This window comes from Scomber japonicus, chromosome 12, assembly GCF_027409825.1.
Source record: "Scomber japonicus isolate fScoJap1 chromosome 12, fScoJap1.pri, whole genome shotgun sequence".
In the NCBI taxonomy this organism is placed as follows: Eukaryota; Metazoa; Chordata; class Actinopteri; order Scombriformes; family Scombridae; genus Scomber; species Scomber japonicus.
In genome coordinates, this window is record NC_070589.1 from 18,489,917 (window position 1) to 18,511,796 (window position 21,880).

The 21,880-nt window shown below is 39.4% G+C and overlaps 1 protein-coding gene across 1 annotated transcript in view; it reads left to right on the forward strand.

Moving 5' to 3' along the window:
* Nucleotides 1-21,880, forward strand: part of LOC128369650 (laminin subunit alpha-3-like) — a 51,967-nt gene that overhangs the window by 19,154 nt on the left and 10,933 nt on the right. The window contains exons 14-51 of the mRNA XM_053330728.1: nt 139-273; nt 672-806; nt 1,052-1,104; nt 1,601-1,700; nt 2,544-2,596; nt 2,731-2,836; nt 2,951-3,050; nt 3,588-3,744; nt 4,345-4,483; nt 4,671-4,813; nt 4,946-5,049; nt 5,253-5,409; nt 5,651-5,814; nt 5,937-6,045; nt 6,130-6,227; nt 8,598-8,796; nt 8,972-9,098; nt 9,391-9,539; nt 10,053-10,168; nt 10,472-10,683; nt 10,808-11,012; nt 11,897-12,041; nt 12,154-12,294; nt 12,663-12,824; nt 13,428-13,529; nt 13,614-13,697; nt 14,341-14,571; nt 17,710-17,823; nt 18,481-18,599; nt 18,681-18,761; nt 18,898-18,998; nt 19,084-19,137; nt 19,219-19,370; nt 19,978-20,088; nt 20,449-20,560; nt 20,780-20,947; nt 21,149-21,345; nt 21,556-21,672. Coding sequence (XP_053186703.1) covers nt 139-273; nt 672-806; nt 1,052-1,104; nt 1,601-1,700; nt 2,544-2,596; nt 2,731-2,836; nt 2,951-3,050; nt 3,588-3,744; nt 4,345-4,483; nt 4,671-4,813; nt 4,946-5,049; nt 5,253-5,409; nt 5,651-5,814; nt 5,937-6,045; nt 6,130-6,227; nt 8,598-8,796; nt 8,972-9,098; nt 9,391-9,539; nt 10,053-10,168; nt 10,472-10,683; nt 10,808-11,012; nt 11,897-12,041; nt 12,154-12,294; nt 12,663-12,824; nt 13,428-13,529; nt 13,614-13,697; nt 14,341-14,571; nt 17,710-17,823; nt 18,481-18,599; nt 18,681-18,761; nt 18,898-18,998; nt 19,084-19,137; nt 19,219-19,370; nt 19,978-20,088; nt 20,449-20,560; nt 20,780-20,947; nt 21,149-21,345; nt 21,556-21,672 — 4,952 coding nt within the window. The remainder of the gene's footprint in view (nt 1-138; nt 274-671; nt 807-1,051; nt 1,105-1,600; nt 1,701-2,543; nt 2,597-2,730; nt 2,837-2,950; nt 3,051-3,587; nt 3,745-4,344; nt 4,484-4,670; nt 4,814-4,945; nt 5,050-5,252; nt 5,410-5,650; nt 5,815-5,936; nt 6,046-6,129; nt 6,228-8,597; nt 8,797-8,971; nt 9,099-9,390; nt 9,540-10,052; nt 10,169-10,471; nt 10,684-10,807; nt 11,013-11,896; nt 12,042-12,153; nt 12,295-12,662; nt 12,825-13,427; nt 13,530-13,613; nt 13,698-14,340; nt 14,572-17,709; nt 17,824-18,480; nt 18,600-18,680; nt 18,762-18,897; nt 18,999-19,083; nt 19,138-19,218; nt 19,371-19,977; nt 20,089-20,448; nt 20,561-20,779; nt 20,948-21,148; nt 21,346-21,555; nt 21,673-21,880) is intronic.

The following is a 21,880-nucleotide window of genomic DNA, read 5'->3' on the forward strand; positions in this document are numbered from 1 at the left end:
TATCTTTGCTAAAAGCAGCCTGCAGAAGATACAATGAATTATGATTAATTGTTTTTGATTCTAATGAGAAATTAGGAGTAATAGATGAGGCAAAATGGAAAAAAACAACAGCTCCTAAGCTTGTTTCTCTTTCTCCAGCATGTCGTTGTGATGGAGCTGGTGTAGCTAACAGTGACTGCAGTCCGAGCGGCCAGTGTGTTTGCCTCCACAACTATGGGGGGCAAGAGTGTGATGAATGTGCACCAGGGTTCTATGGATACCCAGACTGTGCTGGTGAGTGGATTTGGCCCCTCTATGTCTACCAAAGTAACTACAATACATATACAAATTAGATGTTTATGATCCCTGTTGATCTGAGTGCTGGTGGAAAAAATGTTGCTGCTGGTTTCACTGGGCTTAATGTGGCTAATTCTCATGACTGTGGAGCAAATATCCACAGTCTCCCACGGCACCCTGTACAACCCTATGCTGTCAGACAAATTGATTTATTTAATGTATTCTTGGTGACTCGACATTTCACAGACAGCCTTCTTCCTTCTAAGGAATCAGATTCCCATGAATAGACAACAGGGGATCACTAAAGGAAATCTAATTTTTGAAACAGCACATGTCTTTTTGGACCCCTTTGAAACATTGGAAGATCTTACTTCTACTTGTTTCCTACCCTCCAGCCTGCCAGTGTTCACAGGAAGGCTCGTATGGCAACACATGCAACCCACTGTCAGGTCAGTGCCTGTGTCTCCCTGGGGTTGTAGGCCAGCAGTGTGACCACTGTGCTTCTGGACTCAGGTTCCCCCACTGCTCAGGTAACCATATCAGACACAATTATACTCATAAATAGAGACATTTTAGGACTGAGACAGAAGCAAGAGTTATCAATTATATTAACAATGTAATGTTTAATGGTAGAGTTTGGTAAAGTTTTAAAGTTATTTAATGTAGTAGGAAATCTCACTTTTTTCACCTTTAATATCACATTGCAGAAAACAAACCATACAACTAAGATTTAGACCTGTTTTTTCTTCATTGTGTATTCATTCTGTACTTTCAGCCTCCATCAGTCAGTGTAATCCAGCTGGAACTGACAGCACTGATCCTCAAACGGTATCCCACCCTTAATAAACTTTAATTCTCTGATTATCACAGCCCAACCGTGATCATGTTTTTTTTTTCAAGCCTTGATAATGGAAGTGGTCACAGCCTAAATCCAGCACACACAGTCCTATCACTGGTAACACAGCTGTACTGCTAAAACATAATCCTGCAAGGAAGTGTTATTTTCCCTGTGCTGTACATGCAATTAAAATAAAGGAAAAGAGACTTCCTCTCATTTTGAAGAGGAAGAAAAACAACAACCTTAGGTAATGCTTGGCTGTTTTAGGGTTTCTGGAAGGTCATTTCCCCTGTATTTATTTTGGAACACGTCCTATATTTGGAAGAAAAAAACCACAAACTGCAAATGACTAGTCATTCAGAAAACTGGCAATGCAGTAAAATATGCAGACACAAATAACCATAACTTGGCTTTTATCAGTAGCTACAAGTCTCAACAATATTTATGTATCAGTTATGTCACTGACTCCCTTATCTGTTGTTTCAGGGATCCTGCCGCTGCTTACCAAACATAGAAGGAACCTTGTGTGACAGGTGTAAGCCTCTATACTGGAATCTGGTAAAAGACAACCCTCATGGCTGTATAGGTATGTGATTGCAAGTCTATTACTCACTTACTTTTGTAAATGGTGCAAGAAAAAGTGAGAAAAATCTAATAAAAAAGTCCCTTTTTTTCTCAAGGAGTATTAGTTCTGATCACTGACCCCATTTTTCTCCACAGTATTAAATCTCCAGTAGCAATCTGACAAGGTACTGATATGGGTCTTGGCCCTTCTTACCCAGGGGATATGTCAACATACCCCTGTCAACAAGACCGGATCTGCCTTCCTGTCCCTCAGAGGGGAGCTGGGGAATAACACGTTAATACAGGCAAATTCCGGTTAACTGCTCTCAGCGTGGAGCTACAGCGGATCCTGTGATATATTACATTGTAACAGAGCAATAATAAGAACCCAGTGCCACATAAAATACCTCTGGACTTCTTCTCTTGACCCTTCTTCACCCCCATGAAAAACTAACTGTGTACTAATCCACTGAAATATACTTAATATGGGACTAATAAGGTGGTTCCTATTATCCAGCCAGTCAGGAAACAGCTTCAGGCTTTGTCCAGATATCTGTCTAATGTTACAGTTCTGCTCTTTAGCAAGAATGTTATCACTACTACGCTGCCTGAAGAAACAAGACGAGAAAAAAAGAGCCATTAATATCCTAAGAATGCCTCCGGTTAACAGTGGCCGGACATTAAGGTTTCTTTTTACTCGGTTGAAAGCAAGCAACTGAACCTTTGATGTGCAGATCTCTGAAGATTGAAGGGTTTTGTGCTGTTATGTTATATCCATGACAGTGACAAAATCCTGTAATCAGAGTCTATTCACTGCTGAACCCACCTTCATACCTCATAACCTTTTCACTCTCTTCCATATCAGAGTGCCAGTGTGATGTGAAAGGGACCCTGAGTGGTGTTGGGGAGTGTGAACAGGTGAGTATTTCATAATTACATGTGGTGACTGATACACATTTATTAGACTAATTTCATTACAATCAATTCAGTTTTGACTCGACTCTGCCAGTTAAAACTTTGTAATATTTGCTTTTGGTTTTATATTTGTGTAGAGAGGTGGACAGTGTTACTGTAAGCCTCGTGCATGTGGACATACGTGTGACACCTGTAAGGATGGTTTCTTCCTGCCACAGAAAAAGAATTATTTTGGTTGTCAAGGTGAGTCATCAAGGCAGACTAAATTTAAGCCAGTCTAACATTACATCTTATTGTGTCCTTATTTCTGTAAGAACTTAGAGCAGACTAATGGCTCATTTTTTTCTCTCCCTTTAGGTTGCCAGTGTGATGTAGGTGGTGCCATTGACAGGGCCTGTGATGAGGTGTCGGGTCAGTGTCGGTGTCGGAAAAATATAGTTGGCCGTAAATGCACTGAGTAAGACGTTTTTTACTTTCATGTTTAAAGGGGACATATCATGCTTTTATGATTTTCTGTTATCTATACACTGTTATGATGTCTACATTGAACTTCTTATGTCATGTTACCTCTACTTCCTCCTTGTGATGACATCAGATTGTTCGCGTATGTGCACAAACAGCCATCTGTTACATGGCCTTTGTTCCTAAGGGTGTTCCATGGATTGTCTGCATCTACTCGCATATATTGGAACCAGATTCTGACTAGAACATGTATGGATATATTTGAGCAGTTTACATTTCTAGTACAGGAAAAAGAAGTGAAATCCTGCTACTACTGTTTATTTGAATTGAAGGGCTGCATAAAGAGCCAGTATAAGATAAATGAGGAGTTTTTAAACTATAAATCATGGAGATATATTCCAGTAGAGCTCCAGAATAAAAATACAGACCTGGAAATATGCATGATACATTCCCTTTAATACAGTTGCAAATCAAGACAGTTATCGTTATTGCTTCACTTTGTTTTCATTTAAAACTATATTTACCTCATTAGGCCAGCACCAAGCTACTATTTTCCCACTCTCCATCAACTGAAGTTTGAGGTAGAGGATGGCACCACACCAAATTCCAGACCAGTCCGCTTTGGTTATAATCTCCAAGACTTCCCAGATTTCAGCTGGAGAGGTTATGCTGTACTTTCCTCTGTACAGGTTAGTTGATGCTCACAATGCATGTTCATGTGATTATACTATCAATCATGACTGAAAAATTATTTTTGGGACTACCTCTCTGCCACTTTAATAACTTTATAGCTTCCTTTTTTTAGTCCATTCTGAAAGCACAAAAAAAGTTTTGCTTTTGCCAATGCACAAAAAGTCCTACTTGAAGCAGACGTTCCTCTTTTATGTCAGCGCTGATGTTGGAATGTGGACACCAGCTGTCCTAGGACTAACACTATGTCTCTTCAGCCAGAGGTGATCCTCATGCTTACCCTTGGCTTTCCTGGCCCTTTCCATATTGTAATGCGCTACGCCACCCCCAAACATAGGGGGAGAGCACGAGTGAGAGCAAAGATCTTGGTGATGGACGAAGCCGACTTTCAGTCTTGCTGTGACTGTAAGTGAAGGGCTTCAATTGGCTGCATTTCCTTCTCTTTGGCTTGCTCGCTCTTTGTTGATTAACTCGCCCTGTTTGCTGACCTGCTTGGCCCACCAGACATGATTTTTAACATTTCCCTTAACGTAACCGCTCCATTGTCTCAATAATCCTGTGCTATCGCAGTCAGCAGTTTGTCACTCTTATCCCTGCAGAATGAAGTCAGAGTAACAGTGCATGTTGACCCAAAAGATGGGAGGCAGCATTTATACCGTGTGGTTCTGCGGTTCACTAACCCAAGCAGCAGCAGTATGACTGGTAGAATCAAGGCTACCAGTACCAGAGGCACTGCAGGTAAGGCTGCCTCTGAAAGTGACTCAGCTCTTAAATTATACCATAAAACCATCAAATCTAACCCGTCATGAAGAACATCAAATAACTAATTGATTTCCATCATTGCATTTATTTCTGTGTTGGATCCTAATGCACATTAGTTTTCTGTGCTCTCAACTGTGTGTGTGTGACTTTTATGCTTCTGCAGGGTCAGAGCAGAGTAAGGAAGTAATATTCCCAAGGAGTCCTTCCCCATCCTTCCTCACTGTCCCAGGAGAGGGCTTCGCTGAGCCCTTTGCATTGACCCCTGGGAAATGGATCATTCACATAAGAGCAGAGGGGATTCTGCTGGTGAGTCCTATAAAGAGACATTGATGTAGAAGAGCATTTCATGATCATTCCTCTGTGTATTTCTTAATTGAAGAAATAATAAATGTCTACTAGACTGAGTACTGAAATATGCATTGTCACTCTCACTCTCAGGACTATTTAGTGCTGTTACCTCGGGATTACTATGAAGCACCACTGCTTCAGGAACAGATCACCCAGCCCTGCACATACTTACCCACCGCAAACAGGAACACAAAGTAATTCACTCTTCATTATTTTACAGATCTAGCCCTACGCAACATATCCCTCAATATTAAACAATATGCTGAGGAATGCCTTACAAATATGCTCAACTTTACTTAAGTTCAACATCAAATGAAACATGATGATTACATACTTATCTCTTATCAGTCTTGCTGGTGGTAATCACTGTTTCTGCCTCTGCCTGCGTGTCTCCCAGCTGTCTGTTATATAAGCATGTAGCCATGGATGGGTTTAGCTCTGTGCTGGGCTCGCAGGGAGTACTCTCCAACCGGAACGGGCGCAGGAAGAGACAGGCTCGTGTGCAACGTCCTACACCGGATCACCCTGAGATGGCTGCTCTTAATGGGAGACAGGTGGGAGGGCCTGGAGTTACATTACAATACAGAGTTTATTTACCAGAGTTTGGTTTCAGTATTGCAGCAACTAACATGCTCAATTAAGTCTAAATCTTTTAAATCAGTCCTTGAAAATGTTTTCATACATGATGGCGCTTTACCGGTCATATTTATTGTCTTTTTGTTGGAGTTAATTTTCCTTATGTTCCTTATGGTCCTTGTGGTGTCAACATTGTATGTTATGTTATTTGTCCTGTAGTCTCAACTCCAGCTCAGTTTACGTGTACCCCATCCTGGTTTATACGCTTTTGTCCTGGAGTATGCCAGTGAGGTGGACAGTGTCCAAAATGTCAACATACTCATTAATGGCCAACCAGGTGGCCAGATCCAAGCCAGGGCCAACATTTACAGCTGCGCTTATAGGTAAGTCCTGTTTTTGTTGCACCAGCTTCCAAAGCACTGATTGTATTTATTGTTTGTACTAACACAACAGTCCTTGACAAGTTGCAGAATATATATGTTTTTAAGCTGTTTTTGTGTTGTAGTTTTTTGTGCCGGAGTGTGGCGGTGGACAGCAGTAATAAGGTGGCGATGATGCAGCTTACTCATAAGACAGAGTTTCTACTGCAAACTTCCACAACCTCATTCCTGCTGGTGAGTGAAATGTTTCCACAGAAGAATTATCATAGTCTATAAACTAAACAACAACAAAAAACCCCCATCTGTTTTTGTCTGTAGTACAAAGTGTATGCAGTGCCAGCAGAAGAATACTCCATTGAGTATGTAGAGCCCAAGGTGCTATGTGTCTCCACCCATGGCCACTACACTGAAGACAGGTAACTCACAATAAGTATATCCAGTCACAAGATTTTAATAACACAGTCACACAGAGGCTTTTTCATCACCCACCAATATAGGCTGCAATTTAGGTTTAACGCTACAAAACTAGACCTTCATTTTGTGTTGTTGTCTTGGAATATGGACTCACACATCTGTTTTCCAGGTGTGGTTGCATGCATTCCTCCAGCAAGGCAAGGTCACTCACCTGAGGCTGAACTTAGGGTCAAATTCACTTTCACTCACTCTAAATGTACTCTCACTCAGCACCTAATGAGCAGGTTAGACGTTACACTCACACATGTGTTTACAACAGTCAGAGAGCAGTCCTGTCATTTACTGCATAATCCATCCCATATAGTGTAGAGAAGGGGTTTCCAGTAGGCCAAAATATGTTAAAAAAAGAAAGAGTTAGAATTATCTGGAAAGCAATGGTTAAGTTTAGTTGACTCACAAATGAACGTGGTTGCAAGGCACAGACCACAATGATGGTTTAATATGTAGTGGGCATTCTATGTATGCATTTGTGTGTTTGTGTGCTATTGACCAAATCAAAGGGTTGCCTTAGAAGTGTGCTTGGGTTTTCCTTTTCTATTTTGATTCACTTGATTATTCAGATACTTTTTGCATTTTTCCTATTTGATGCATCTGCTGCTTCCTTGAAAATATTTGACACAACATTAGAGATCTTATGTATTTGGAAAAGTAAACTCACTGAAAGGACTATAAGTGCAACAGTTTATAAGTCTGGGTAAAAAAAAACACATTTGAAGTACGTTTTGATCATATTGGAAGGAAATGAGGAGGACCTAAGATGTAGAATCAGATAGAATAAGAAAGGAAAGAAGGAAATGCCAAAGGGTTTTAGTCTGAAAATTTAGAGCTTTCATTAAAAGTGTGTGTACAGTTAGGTCCATAAATGTTTCGACAGTGACACAGTTTTATTATTTTCACTTTGCAGACCACCACAATGTATTTGAAATGAAATAATCAAGATGTGATTGAAGTGCAGGCTCTCAACTTTATTTCTAGGGATTGGACAAAAATATGGTTTAAAAATGTTAGGAAATTCAAGCACTTTTATACACAGTCCACTTATTTAAGGGGCTAAATCATTTGACTGACTCGGCCATTGCAGAATATTCCACTTCTTTGCTTTAAGAAACTCCTGGGTTGCTTTCGGGGCATGTTTTGGGTCATTGTTAATCTGTACTGTGAAACGCCGTCCAATCAACTTTGCCGAATTTGGCTGAATGTGAGAAGACAGTATATCCCATACACCTCACCTCAGAATTCATCAGGCTGCTTCTGTCCTCTGTCACATCATCAATAAACACCAGTGACCTATTGCCATTAGAAGCCATGCATGCCCAACCATCACACTGCCTTCACCTTGTTTCACAGATGATGTGGTATGCTTTGGATCACGAGCCGTTACAAGCTTTCTCCACACTCTTTCTTTCCCATCACTTTGAGATAGGTTGATCTTAGTTTCATCTGTCCAGAGAATGCTGTTCCAGAACTGTGCTGCTTTTTAGATGTCTAATCCGGCCTTTCTGTTCTTGACGTTAAAGAATGTTTTTTTCAACCTGTATTTGCTCTTGTGAAGTCTTCTCTTTATAGTAGACTTGGATAATGATATTTTGATTCACTTGACTGGATGTTGTGAAGGGGTTGTTCTTAACCGTCAAAAGGATCCTGGGATCATACACCCGTGCAGTCTTCTGTAGACATCCAGGCCTTTTTGTGTTACTGAGTTCACCAGTGTGGGGTTTTTTTTAGCTTAGAATGTACCAAACTGTTGATTTGGCCACTCTTAATGTTCTTGAGATCTCAATGATGGAATTTTTTTTTTGTAGCCTAAGGATGCCCTGTTTCACACGCATTGAGAGTTCTTTTGATTGCATGTTGTAGGTTCACAGGAACAACTTCCAAATGCAAAGACCACACCTGGAATCAACTCCAGACATTTTACCTATTTAATTAATGATGAAATAACAAAGGAATTGTCCACACCTGTCCATGAAAAAGCTTTTAAGTGAATTGTGCAATTATTTTTGGTCCCTTTAAAAAGAAGGTGGTAACAAAGAGTTGTAATTCCTAAACCCTTCCTCCAATTTGGATATGAATACCCTCAAAATAAAGATGAGTCTGCACTTTAAAACCATGAATTTGTACTGGTAAACAGATAAAATAACAAAACTTGTGTCAGTGTCCAAATATACAGTATATGGACATAATTATGTAAGTGTTTGATTTGAATTTCTGAATATTGAGATTGGAAAGATAACACAATTCAAGAGGATTGTTGGAGATCAGTGTTAACAGTCTTTAAGTAACAACATCTTGTTGCTGTTTAATTTTTCCAGTCGCCACTGTGTTCTGAGGCAGTTCAACAAACCACCTTCAGCCCGGATTTTGTATGCAGCCCGTGATGGGAAGCTATCTTCTGTATCGGCTGTTGCTCCCCAGCAAGTATATTATGAAGATGGGAGACGGAGACGACAGTCAGGGGTGTTCCCTGTCCGTGAACCTCATAGCGATGGGGTACTGCTTAAATTCCCTCAGGTATCAGAGTGAAAACCGTGTTTTTCTTACAGCCTTGTTGAATATTTGAGTTTTTCTGGAGCTGACTGTACTGCTGGGGGCTGTAGACATTCAACAAATAACTTCTGCCCTGACATTAATTTTCTATTTCACCATGACTTTATAACACTAAAGTCGCCTCTTCATTCTTTTTCAGACGGAGATTAGTTTCACCCCTGAGGTGCCCCTGCCTGGCAGGTATATGGTAGTGGTGCATTATCACCAGCCTGAACATATCTCCTTCCCTGTGGAGGTCCGGGTGGATGCAGGACATTCCTGGAAGGGTGAGTGTGTCTGAGGAAGTGGTAGGTTCCCACCTGTCTGATCACATGGAATTAAAGAGTTTATTTGCTCCTATTGGATATAAGTGTGTTTATTCTGGCATTGACTGGGAAAGCCTCTCAGTGAGCGGAAGGGGTTCTTCTTTAAGATTAGTCCCAGGACTCGTGACAAGATAATCACAGGCCTTGAACACACTTTCCCGTATGGCTTTAATGGAGAGACAGATTATTGTGGAGTTTGTTGACATCTCTTTTCAATTTTCTTCTAATCTGTCACTCTGCTCTTCTTTTGCAGGTTCTATAAATGCATCATTCTGCCCTTCAGTCTCAGGATGCAGAGAGGTAGTCGTCGCTGATGGGCGCGTGGCTCTTGACTTTGACAAGCAGCCCTGGCAGCCGCCAAGCATCTCTGTGATTGTGCCACATAGGAAGACCCTTATTTTGGTCAGTGGATTATGCGATAAATCAAGCACTGTCGAGATCACATTTACCCACTAACTTAAGAGATAAATTTGAAAAAAATACAAACATGTTAGTGAGATATAACTTTGCGTAAAGTCTGGAGGTTTGAGGAGACTTTATTTCGTACTGTATTTGTTCAGGTTGAGAGCTTGGCATGCTGAGGTCCTTTCTCCTCAGTGTTATACCATGTCCCTAACAACAATGAAGGGACTGTATTCTACCTGGCAGCCACACACAGTTTTATAAAAGCTAAGCTTTCAACCTCTGTAAGGCTCTAGCAGGTTGGGCTTTTGCTTTTCTGCTGTTCACTTTCAATTTTACTACTTCTGACAAGATGAAACATAAGAATGTGAATGAAACACTACCATCCAAGTTTAATCATTTTCTGCATCTAACAGATAAATATGTTTTAAAGAACAAAAACGAATCAAAGTGGAAGATTTTGCTGATATTTTGTGTGATTTTCATCATGTTATGATTTGCATCTTTGGACAGGATTATATCATGTTGGTTCCTGATAACAGTTACACGCCAGATCTCCTGAAAGAGAAGCCGCTGGATAAGTCTGCAGATTTCATACAGCAATGCAGAGGAGAAGGGTTCTATATTGAGTAGGTATCCACCATGTTGGTAAAACAAGCTGGCCTCAAATCCATTTGAAATGGTACTTTAAGGATTTGATATGTTTATTTGTTTGTTTGATAAGCCCTTCTTTCTTCTTATCTGTGATATATTGATTCTTTATGTTTTTTCCAGGGCAATAATCTATTTTGTCAGCAGCAGTATTTTTACAGCAATAAGCGTTGGTGAAACAGATGTTTTTGTAAATAGTGCCCTCTAGCAGTGATGATTGACTATAAAATCATACTGTAGCTGTGTTTGACAGAGCTGCTTTCATTTTTCTGTCCCCTCAGCCCCAGAACATCATCTCAGTTCTGCAGGGAATCTGCCCGCTCACTTGTAGCAGCTTATAATGATGGAGCCCTGCCTTGCAACTGTGACAAATCTGGCTCTACAAGGACTACCTGTGATCCAGTTGGGGGACAGTGTCCCTGCAGGCAGCACATCATTGGTAGGAAATGCACAAAGTGTGCCACAGGATACTATGGCTTCCCCTACTGCAGACGTGAGTGAACATTTGCTTCATGACAACATATGCATAATAGAGCATGTGACTGAGGAGTTAAAATTTCTGGGGTATTTTAATGTAGTATGAAGTTTGCCTATTGAAATCCCCTCTCCCTCTGCAGCTTGTGAGTGCGGCCAACGATTGTGTGATGAAACGACAGGAAGCTGCATCTGCCCTCCTCAGACAGTCAAACCAACATGTGATGCTTGTCAGAGAGAGACTTTCAGCTACCACCCTTTGGTGGGCTGCGAGGCCTGTGAATGTTCTCCAACTGGCATCAAAGAAAATACAGGGCGTGACTGCGATCGTGTCAGCGGACAGTGCAGGTGAGTGAAAACATACTCTTGACAAGGCTGTTTACTTATTAAAATTGGACATATGTTTTTATTAGTGATATTAGGTAACTAAACTGTGCTTTACAGCTCATAGTTTTTTTGGTTTCTTGTGTAGCACTCTAACTAACGGGGCTGTACATGTATGTATGTATTATGTATTATCACACTACAGAAACGTTATGTAAGTTAAAGCTAAAATGTTCTTCGAAGTAACTTAATCAAAACATAAAATACTCTTAAATATTGAAGCAACAAAAGAGAAAAAGAGCTGTAAAAAAAGAAGACCAGTAAGATAAGTGTTTTAAGTCACTGCTGGAAAGATCAGTCTAAAACAATCTTTATTTATATCACTATGAACTGAAACTTAGTCTATTTATGTTTTATTGCTGATTGATAAGATGAAAAAACTCGCTTACTCTTATAATTTCTTAATAATATATTTTTTACCAACAATTCTTAATTATATGATCGTATAATTAATTTCAAATCTGTAGCACTGTGCTGAGTAATGGTTTGTCCCTTACAGATAAAACGTCTCTTTCATTCCTTAATTTTTGAGGGATGAAAGAGTCCAGTGAGAGCAGCTTCTATTCTCACAGTGAAAGTGAAATATAATACTGAAACACTTAAAGCAATGAATGGAGGATTAATTCACAGACCAGTCATGTTGACAGTCTGTCTTTTCTATTATGCATGTTTTCACTTTCAGCTTCACCACTCAGTCACTGTCATACAATATGATTATTGCCTTTGCCTGTACACAAAGATATGTTCAAATACAGTCCTGATATTACACATTTATGAACCTGATAAAATTCTATTGTAAATCACATCTAGGAATTTACTAAAGATAAGATGTCTGTATTTTTATGTAGTTGCAAGCCTAGGATTGGTGGACGGCAGTGTGATCGTTGTGCTGCAGGTTATTATCGCTTCCCTGATTGTTTATCTTGTGACTGTAACCATGGTGGTGTCGCACCTAACGTGTGTCACCCAGACACTGGGAGGTGTCTCTGCAAGGTGAGCTAAATGGCAGCAAATTGCTGATCTAAAACAAACCCTTTTGTTCATTTTTGTATATTCCTCTCGCCTTGTTCTGACTTTCTTTCCATCATTGCTGCCATGTTTGTAGAGAAATGTTGCTGGTGTGAGGTGTGAAATCTGTCGGGAAGGTTCCTTCTATTTTGACCCCTCTACTCCTCATGGCTGTACCAGTTGCTTCTGCTTCGGAGCCACTGACCAGTGTCAGAGCTCCAGCAAGCGCAGGGGGAAGGTGTGTTTGTTTTAACTGCATGTCCATGAATGCCATTGGAAATGCATGCAAAGCTTTCTGGCTAATAGAAAGTATGTGGTACACATACAAGCTGAACATACATACACATGTTCAGGAAAATCACCTACAATAGCATAGCAGATCATAGTATACATACCAAAGTAGTTTTACTGGTGTCTGAGCATGTTTTGTGGTGTCAGTCAGTTATTTATTGTTAATCATCTAATGCTAATCATAAGTCTTGCCGCTCTGATCTTAAGCTTGTGGAGGTGTTTGTCTGTGTTTGAACGTAAATGACTGTCAAAAAATAAGAATCAAAATCAGAATTACTTGTTTCCCTTTAACACCTATACAATTCCTGCTGTTAGTTTGTTGAGATGCGTGGCTGGCATTTGGAAAGCCCCGATCAGGAGGAGGTGCCATCTGTGTTGAACACAGCCAGTAACACAGTGGTGGCAGATATCCAGGAACTTCCTCCCACTGTTCAAAATCTACACTGGGTGGCGCCATCATCCTACCTAGGAGATCGGGTGAGTTGATGTAGGGATGGAACATAATGGCAGCAAAAAAGGCTGGTGTTAGTAAATATTTACTAATGTTTAAATAGGGAACCAGATACTTCAATAGTAATGTCATTTAATTGATAAATTGAGCCCAAAAAAGACAAGATTAAAAGAAAATTAAGTAATTTTGAGGGAGTTTGTCTGTGTTCCCTATGTTATTCACTGAATTCACTCAATTGTTGAGATTTGATGATGTAGCAATATCACTGCATTTGCATTTTATTCTAATTATTTAAAGCTCAATATCCTAGCTCTATTTTGACCTGTTTGACTTGTAGTTGTGCATACACACAGGTTTTCAATGTAGTGAATGAATGTAATGAACAATGTAGGCACTGTATAGTTCATTTTTCTCTCCCATTTAAATAATTTGGTTCATATTATTTTGTTTGATTTGGGATCTATTAATAGAGAAACTGACTCATTATAATTTTTGCTCTAATGGACACAACAACATTGATCTCAGTAAAATGGAGACCAAAATGGTGTAATGACTGATAGATATGCTATGTGTTATATGTCTGAATCTGCAATTCTGATAAGTTGACAGTTGCTTCTTTCTTTTCCTAGGTTTCATCTTATGGTGGTTACCTTACCTACCAGTCCAAATCCTTTGGCATTCCCAGGGAGGGGATGGGTCTAATGGACAGAAGACCTGATATCCTGCTGACTGTGCGTAATCACAGTTTCTTCTCTCTCAGACTTTTTTTTCATATATCATTCACTTCATTTAATCATCTCTGCATTTGCCCCTAGGGCCAGGAAATGACCCTGATCCACATGGCTCCACATGTCCAGTCTCCAGACAGACTGTATCAGGGTAGAGTCCTGCTCATAGAGGTAAACAACACAATAGTTCTCCTTTTTGTCTCAAGAGTGTGTAGGCAGTGATGTTCATTTAGTCACCTAACACAGAACTACATACTTTCTTATTTTGAAGGCCTTATCAGTAGTGAGGAATTAAAATCTGGATCGTAAGACATGTTTATGTGAAGTTTAATTTTAAGCAGGAGGGTGTCACTACAAGAAAACTCAGTGAATATCTGAAAAGTTACAGTAGGGGTTCAAACAGATAAACTAAAGAAATCACGATTCACCCTTGTCAAGCATAAATGTTCATACTGAAATTAAAGACAATCTGGCCAATCTGTAGGTGTTGAGATATCTTGCATTAAAGTGTAGTGCGTGTTTATATATATATATATATATATATATATATATATATATATATATATATATATATATATATATAAATATATAAATATATATATACTATATATATACACACACGCACAAACACTATACTATTGTATATGTGTATATATATATATATATGTGTGCATATGTATATTTGCATATACCAAACCATATTGAATATATATATGATATACCATATTAAACAAAAAATATAGTATTTCTATCTGAGTTTCCCCGTACATATTTCTCAGTATTATTACCCCAGTAACTTGTCTTTTGTCTGCAGGGAAACTGGCGCCACGCTGGCACCAACAGGCCTGTGTCCAGAGAGGAACTGCTGATGGTCTTAGCCGGTCTGGTGGATCTGAGGATCCGAGCTTTGTACTATACACAAAGCCAGCGGCTCAGTCTAGGAGAGGTGGGCTTTGAGGAGGCCACTAAAAATGGGACTGGAGGTCCTGGAAACAATGTGGAAAATTGTTCCTGCCCACCTCAGTACTCCGGAGACTCTTGTGAGGTGAGGAATTAAAAGGCCATTAAATATCACTTAATAGCAGCAGACTCTTTATTTTTTATATGTCAATAACATGATGTAAATATTTGTTGATAAATGTAAGATGATTATATGTTTCTTAAGTTTCAAGTTGTATGCCATTTTCAATCAGATTTTATATTGAACTTTATATGTTCATATCTGAACACACAAGCACAACTACTTTTTTGGTGAATCCCTTTTTGGGCGTTGACAAAAACTTGGATCTTACTCTACTGACTTTCACAACTTCCACACAAAAAAACCCCAAGGAAACAAACAAAAAGAAAATGTCCATACTTCTTCCATGCTAACAAATCCTTAACCTGAAAACCATATAGGAAATCATCATGGAAAAAGAACTAGTAAAAGATGGTGACAGGGTGGGGAGATAATGATAATTTTGTCAGGTCCAAGAAGCAGAGAAGAAACAGGCAGGGTGGGGCAAGTGCTGATTGAAATGGGCTCTTGTCATCTTTGAGGAGTGGGACCTCCTCATACTTTTTGAGTGTCCTGACATGCCTGAACCAACTACCACACCCTTTTCCTAGAGGAAAAATTCATCAGCTGAGGAGCCTTTGGTGGAATGTACTGGAAAATACCGGCCGGAGAGCTGTGCAGCCAAATTGTGTAGCCCGAGGGTGGGATATGATGCACAATCACGCAGACATAATATTAGTGATTATACAGCTATAATCACTGGCATGGCTACAGCTTACAGAAATGTACAGCAAACATTCACAATGTTGTTGCTAAGGAGACGCTTTACTTCATTTTATTCTGAGAATGGTATTGACTTAGTGTGTTTGTGCCTCTCAAATCTGATCTGTATACACACGATTCCAGTAATATTACCCACAAAAGCTAGAGAGAATGGAACAAACAGTTATTTAAACAAAGAATTTTAAAAAAGGTTTTCATGTAATAGAGATCATTTTGTCAGGGAGAAACTAATATTTGGAACACTTTATCAAATATTTTTCTTGTTTGTGGAAGTGCTGTTGCCATAGATTTGGTTCTGTGTAAATGAATCATCATGTCATCTGGGGTGTTTCGAGGAAGGTGATTATATGTGCCCTGGGGTAGTATGACCAGGCGCCTTACCTTGATACATGGGGTGTGGCAGTTGGCAACACATTGTTACTCATAAACCTGAGTGCACCTACAGTCTGTAAGGACAGCCGACACGCCTAGTTGTGTTTATTGCGTGTCTGAGTGATGTGATTCAGGTGTGAGTTCTAGGTCTGTGTTGTCTAAAGATGTCTGACTTTCCCTCCCAGTCATATATACTTGCATAAACGATGTTGTAAAACACACACACACACACACACTCACACACACACACACACACACACACACACACACACACACACTCACACAAGATATATATATATATATATATATATATATATATATATATATATATATATATATATATACTATATACTTTACACTTTACATTGTTAAACTGGCTATTTGATGTAGAGGCTTTATCAAGTCAAGATGTTGTTGATTTTCCTTTTCTCTACTCACAAATGCTGCCACATTTGACTGTCTGGTTTTTCTCAAGCAATTCTGTGTGTGTGTGTGTGTGTGTGTGTGTGTGTGTGTGTGTGTGTGTGTGTGTGTGTGTGTGTGTGTGTGTGTGTGTGTGTGTGTGTGTGTGTATGTGTGTGTGTGTGTGCGTGTATGTGTGTGTGTAGGGGTGGGCATGTGTGTGCTTGTGTACACTCATGCTGATCTGCAGTTCTGACTCAGGTAGGACACGGGGCGTGTCCTCTACGTATGCGTTTGTGTGAGTGAGCGTGTGTGTTTAAGAGGCTGAGGCAGAGGAGAGTAGAGCATTATTTCACACAGACTAAACGATAGGAATGTCACATACTTGTATGGATAGACATCGGAAGAGAGGGATTCTTTTACAGACCCTGTTATGGGGGACTTTGATTGGACTATGCTGCGCTGGTCCTAGACCATTCCATAGAGGGCATCGACCCCGCTACACCAGGCATAATGAAAGATGGACTCAGAGGATACAATACCCTTCACTGCATGACCGGGCAAATCAGAGGATAGAATATCCATCAGTTAACGACCAAGGAACCCAAGGCATACGCTACCCATCAGTACACGACAGAGGACAGACTATTATCTATCCTTCTGTCGATGATAATGATGCCAGTTCTCAGATTAAGGTAAAATCCTGTGAGGATGCGTCAAATCGTATTATTTAAGATATATTATTGTACTTCAGCTGCAGGTTGTACTTGTCAACATCTCATGTGTGGATTGTTGTTCACTTGAAGACTCCTATCTCTCTAAAGCAAAGGGCATGCTTTGGCTCTTCAGTGTTACTGTCTTAATGACACTCAATTTCAGGTCAAGTTCATCGCTGTGTGTTCAACAAGTACTTTTTCTCACACTTCATGACAACAAACTGGTTATCTTCTGTAAATAGCAGTCTAAAACTGCAGAAACATTGCTATTTAGGCAAAAATAAAACTAAGAGCTTATTGTTTAAGTTTAGATAGTGTGTGGCTATAATTGATATTATGGTACAACATTGGTGATGATGATACCATTCCAATTTGGATAATAATATGACAATATACCATAAAAGGATAGAGACAGATCAGCTGTTACAGATGTCAGTTTTAGCATTTATGATATTTATTATTCTAGTTGTATTTGGCTAGATTTTTGTCATAAATGAGCATGACTGTTCTTTGGTTATATTGAATTTACAGATTTGTTTTGCATCAACCTGAAGTATTTTAATTTTCCTGGTATTCCCATTCATTGGAATCGCCAAAATAGTCATTCTCAGGTGTTTTTTATTTTATTTACAGATTCTTCATTCAATTTCCAGAAAAATGTACTATATCATGATATTTATTAATTTCACTGCATACAATTACATACAGTATAGCATGATAGAAGACTTTATCTAAATTTCCCATCCCTAGCATCATTATTATAACATAATATCAGATACAGTATACTTTGACTCCTGTATACTCTTTGTATATTCAAAGAGCATACAGTGTTGTCTAGGTATATGAGGTATAGCTACATTTATTTTAATGATGGTATACATGTCTTTATATTTGTGCATTTGTTTTGCAGAAATGTGCTCCTGGATACTACAGAGATGGCAGTGGGCCTTACCTGGGCCGATGTGTGCCCTGTGACTGCAATGGTCTGGCTGATGAGTGTGAAGACAAGACAGGGAAGTGCCTGGTAAGAAATAATCTCAACATACTGACACTGATGACCACAAATATGCACCTGCAAGCACCTTAAAAACACAGAATGATTACATCAGCCCAACTGACTCTGTGTGTTAGCAGCCACAGTTAAGTCAGAGTCTAGACCTCTGAGCTGCAGGGTATATTTGTGGGCATACTGTTTCCAACCAACACTGCTTGTTTGGCCATAGCTGTATTTTATTACCACATCAGAAGCACTGTTTGTTATAGCTTCCTGATTTCCCATAATAGGGGCCCCTCTCGCTCTCATTATTGTCCTTGATGGGAGGATGAGCCTGTATGCATTTTTAAATCTCAACCATCTATGTGGTGTTATTTTTACTATTATGCAAGATACTCAAGACTGGGCCTGTGTGTGCAATATACATGTTGATCCACACCCTAGCAGTTCAAAGCCAAATGGACAAAAGCGGCTGAATGTGCTCTTTGCAGTGAGATTGATTGATTGGTTTGCTTCAGTGTAAGAAAACACGTGATATCTGATTGAGTTCATACATCATGTGTGAAAAATGCAAGCTACAGTCTACATAAGTATCCTGAGTTTTGTATTTTCTTCTCTTTACTACTCTGTACATGTACAGTGGTCAAGTCACAAGTGTTTTAATGATACATTATGTGTCATTTTCAGAACTGTCAGCATAACACAGCTGGGGACCGGTGTGAACACTGCAAAGAAGGTTTCTATGGAGACGCGTCTCAGAGGACATGCAGAGTGTGCCCATGCCCATTCAGTTCACCCACAAACAGGTGTGTGAGAAAAATAACACACATACAAATAGATAAATTTGTATTTCAGGAATTAAATATTAATCTTTAATGGATTTGCAGTTTTGCAGTAGGTTGCAGACAGAACGGTGGAGACTTCCAGTGCATATGCAGAACAGGATACACTGGAGACAGATGTGAGAGGTAAGTGTCAGATTATTGCAACATGCCAGGAGATTATCTGATGTTCAAATACTGTGCAAAGAGATACTGTAGAAAGTCTGCAGAGTTATTCCTATTTTATCACTTATTCCATCTTATTTATTTCTCTTTCACATAGGTGTGCTTCTGGTTTCTATGGTGACCCACTAACACCAGGAGGAAGTTGTCGGCCCTGTAATTGCAATGGCAATGGCAACAATTGTGATCCAAGGACTGGAGGTTAGATTGTGCAATTCAGTCATACTGTTTAAAAAACTCTATAAGTCTAAAAAATATTAATCTAATGTCTTTATTGTTTCTGCAGTTTGTAAGAACACACTGGAGCCAGGAGACACAAACACTGATGAGCAATGCTCAGGTTAATAGACACAAAATAACATTCAGTTTACAATATTTGGGGTAGGCTCTTTTGTTAACCAAACATGGCTTTCTTTTCCAGAGTGTGATAATTGTGCTCAGACTTTACTAAACGATCTGGAGAAGCTGGAAGATGAGATGGGAAAGATCAAGGCTCAGCTGGACAATGCCTCTGCCAGCGCCTCCTCTCAGGACAGGCTGAAGAAGTTGGAGAAGGCCGTGGCAGACACTAAGGTAACAGACACTAAGGTGTTAATGTACCATAACCCTGCCAGCTAGTTCTCAAGGCTACAGACGACCAGTGAAGAGCACCTGCAGAGTTCCAGATTATGTGTAGACACAATAGCCAAGACGGACTTGACATGTCCTGATACCAAAATTCCTAGCCACAACATGTACAATGAGATCCATAACTTTTTGTAATTTCCTCTTTGCCCATTTCTTGCACATACAGCACAACTGCATGTGTATACGCAGTCACACATACACACATACAGTTCGGGGCAGGATGGGTGCGCTTACGCTAACATTCCAAATTCCTGCTGATAAGCAACCTTAGTGAATTTTGTCCCACAGCCAGTATGTCAACACAAGTTAGAGACTACACTGGTGGAAGCCTGTGTTTGTCGTACCAACTTGTTGTTTCTCATTCCCTCGTAATGTGAGCGTTACATCCATATCAGTTAAATGTGTACCCTTTGAGTGCGTTCATGAGATACAAGTAAATACTTCTCGCTGTTTTAAAAACAGCTCATATCAATCTTAAGCTTCAGTATATCACTTGCAGCATCTGAGTCTGACATCATGCAGCTTACTTTTCTGTGTTTTCTCTCGCTTGCAGATTCTAGTGAACAAATTCAGCTCCTCTGTCACCAACCAAAAGTCCAGAGTCAGCCAGCTGGAAGATGACATGGACACTCTTTCAGATGACATCAGCTCGCTTAAAGATAAGGTAGGTTCTGGGTACAATGCCCGGTGCAGTAGTTTATTGAAATATCAACATGTAATAATAACCGTGAGAATGTGTGTTGCCTGTTTGAACTGTTGCCATCAGGCAGATGTTTCAGATCAGTTAAAACAAACAGAGTTTTTATCCTACAGCCATTACCACACTCAATACTGCTAATTAATACTATTTACAACTGACTACAATAGGGCTATGCAATGACAGGATGTAACCTTATGTGGGTATACTTGGGCTGTTTTTATGTATTTTGTGTTTTATGTATAGTATTTATTGAACATTTCGTTGTACTTGTGACAATGGCAATAAAGGATCTATCTATCTGTCTATCTATGTTTTTTTATTTAGGCAGATGAGAGGGCCGCTGATGCTGACAGGGCAGTGGAAGATATTGAAAAGACCCACAAGAGGGCTAAGGATATGGACTCAGATATTAAAAACATGCTCAAGAAAATCCAAGGTAAAATGAAAACTTGCTGTAAATTCAGTCGCAACACAACTACTTTCACTCCGTCATTTTTCTTTTGGCCTCCTGCTTTCTTCTGTTTTCTGCATTTATAACCTTAAATTAATCTAATTTTGCAGTACAGGTAGTGTCACAGCCTTCAGTTAAATTTAATAGTAATGATCAAAGCTTAAATATTTGCTTGACTGTTTGCGTGTTTTTGTATGTTTGCAGCTCTGCTTGACCAACTGAAGGAGGCAGGCACCAGCGGTGATATACTGCCCAATGAAAACCTGGTTAAAATGCTAAAGGACGCTGAGCGCATGGTGAATGAGATGAAGAACAGGAACTTCACCCCACAGAAGACTGCTGCTGATAAAGAAAGAGATGAGGCCAAGAAATGTATGACATTTAGTCTACAATCTAGAAAATAAAAACTTGAATTGTGAATTCCTCTAAGACCTGTAAAGAGCAGACCTTTTCAAAATTTCAGTAGATTTTATAATCTTTGAGGTCACTGCTTTTTTTTAAAAAGTGTGAAGCATTTTATTTTCAATATATGTATGATGATCCTACTTTAATGTATTATATTCTGTTCTCCAGTGCTAGACTACGTCATGGATAATGTAAGTAAGCAGTGTGACCAGAATGAGGCAGCAGCAGACAAGATTCGGGGCCTGCTGAAGGCTTACGACACCAAGCTAAAGGACCTGGACAAGGCTTTGAAGGAGGCGGCTGATATGGTGAAAAAAGCCAATGCCCAGAATGGACTCAATTCTCAGGCACTAGGAGACCTGCAGGTAGTGACATCTAACTAAAACAGTTTATTAGTTACAAAAAACACTTGTTGGTTAATAGTTAGCAACTTCTTTTTGTTATTTGTTTTAAAATAGTTAAATAATTTGTACAGCACACCGTAATTGTAAGGTATTATGTAAGGTTAGTATTGCCATAACAGTTTTTTACTGTAGGTGTACTTTTAATTAAACTGATGTATTTGTTCCCTACAGAAACGTATCACTGACTTAAAGAAAGAAAAGAAGACCGTTGAGGACCAAATGGCCATGGCAAAGAATGAGCTGCAGAAAACAGAGGATTTGGTGAAAAAGCTAACAGACAGTAAAATGGTATGTTTGACAAGCTTGACAAACATCCTTTTACCTTAACTATTATATATATACTATATATTCTTTTACTACTACAAATCCATGTAATTATAAAGTTACATGACTTGTAATATATTGCCTCTCAGTACCAGTCCAAACATTTTGACATACTGTGGATTATTATTTATGAATTAATGATCAATGTTTTGCCTGTTATGCTCTGAGGTGA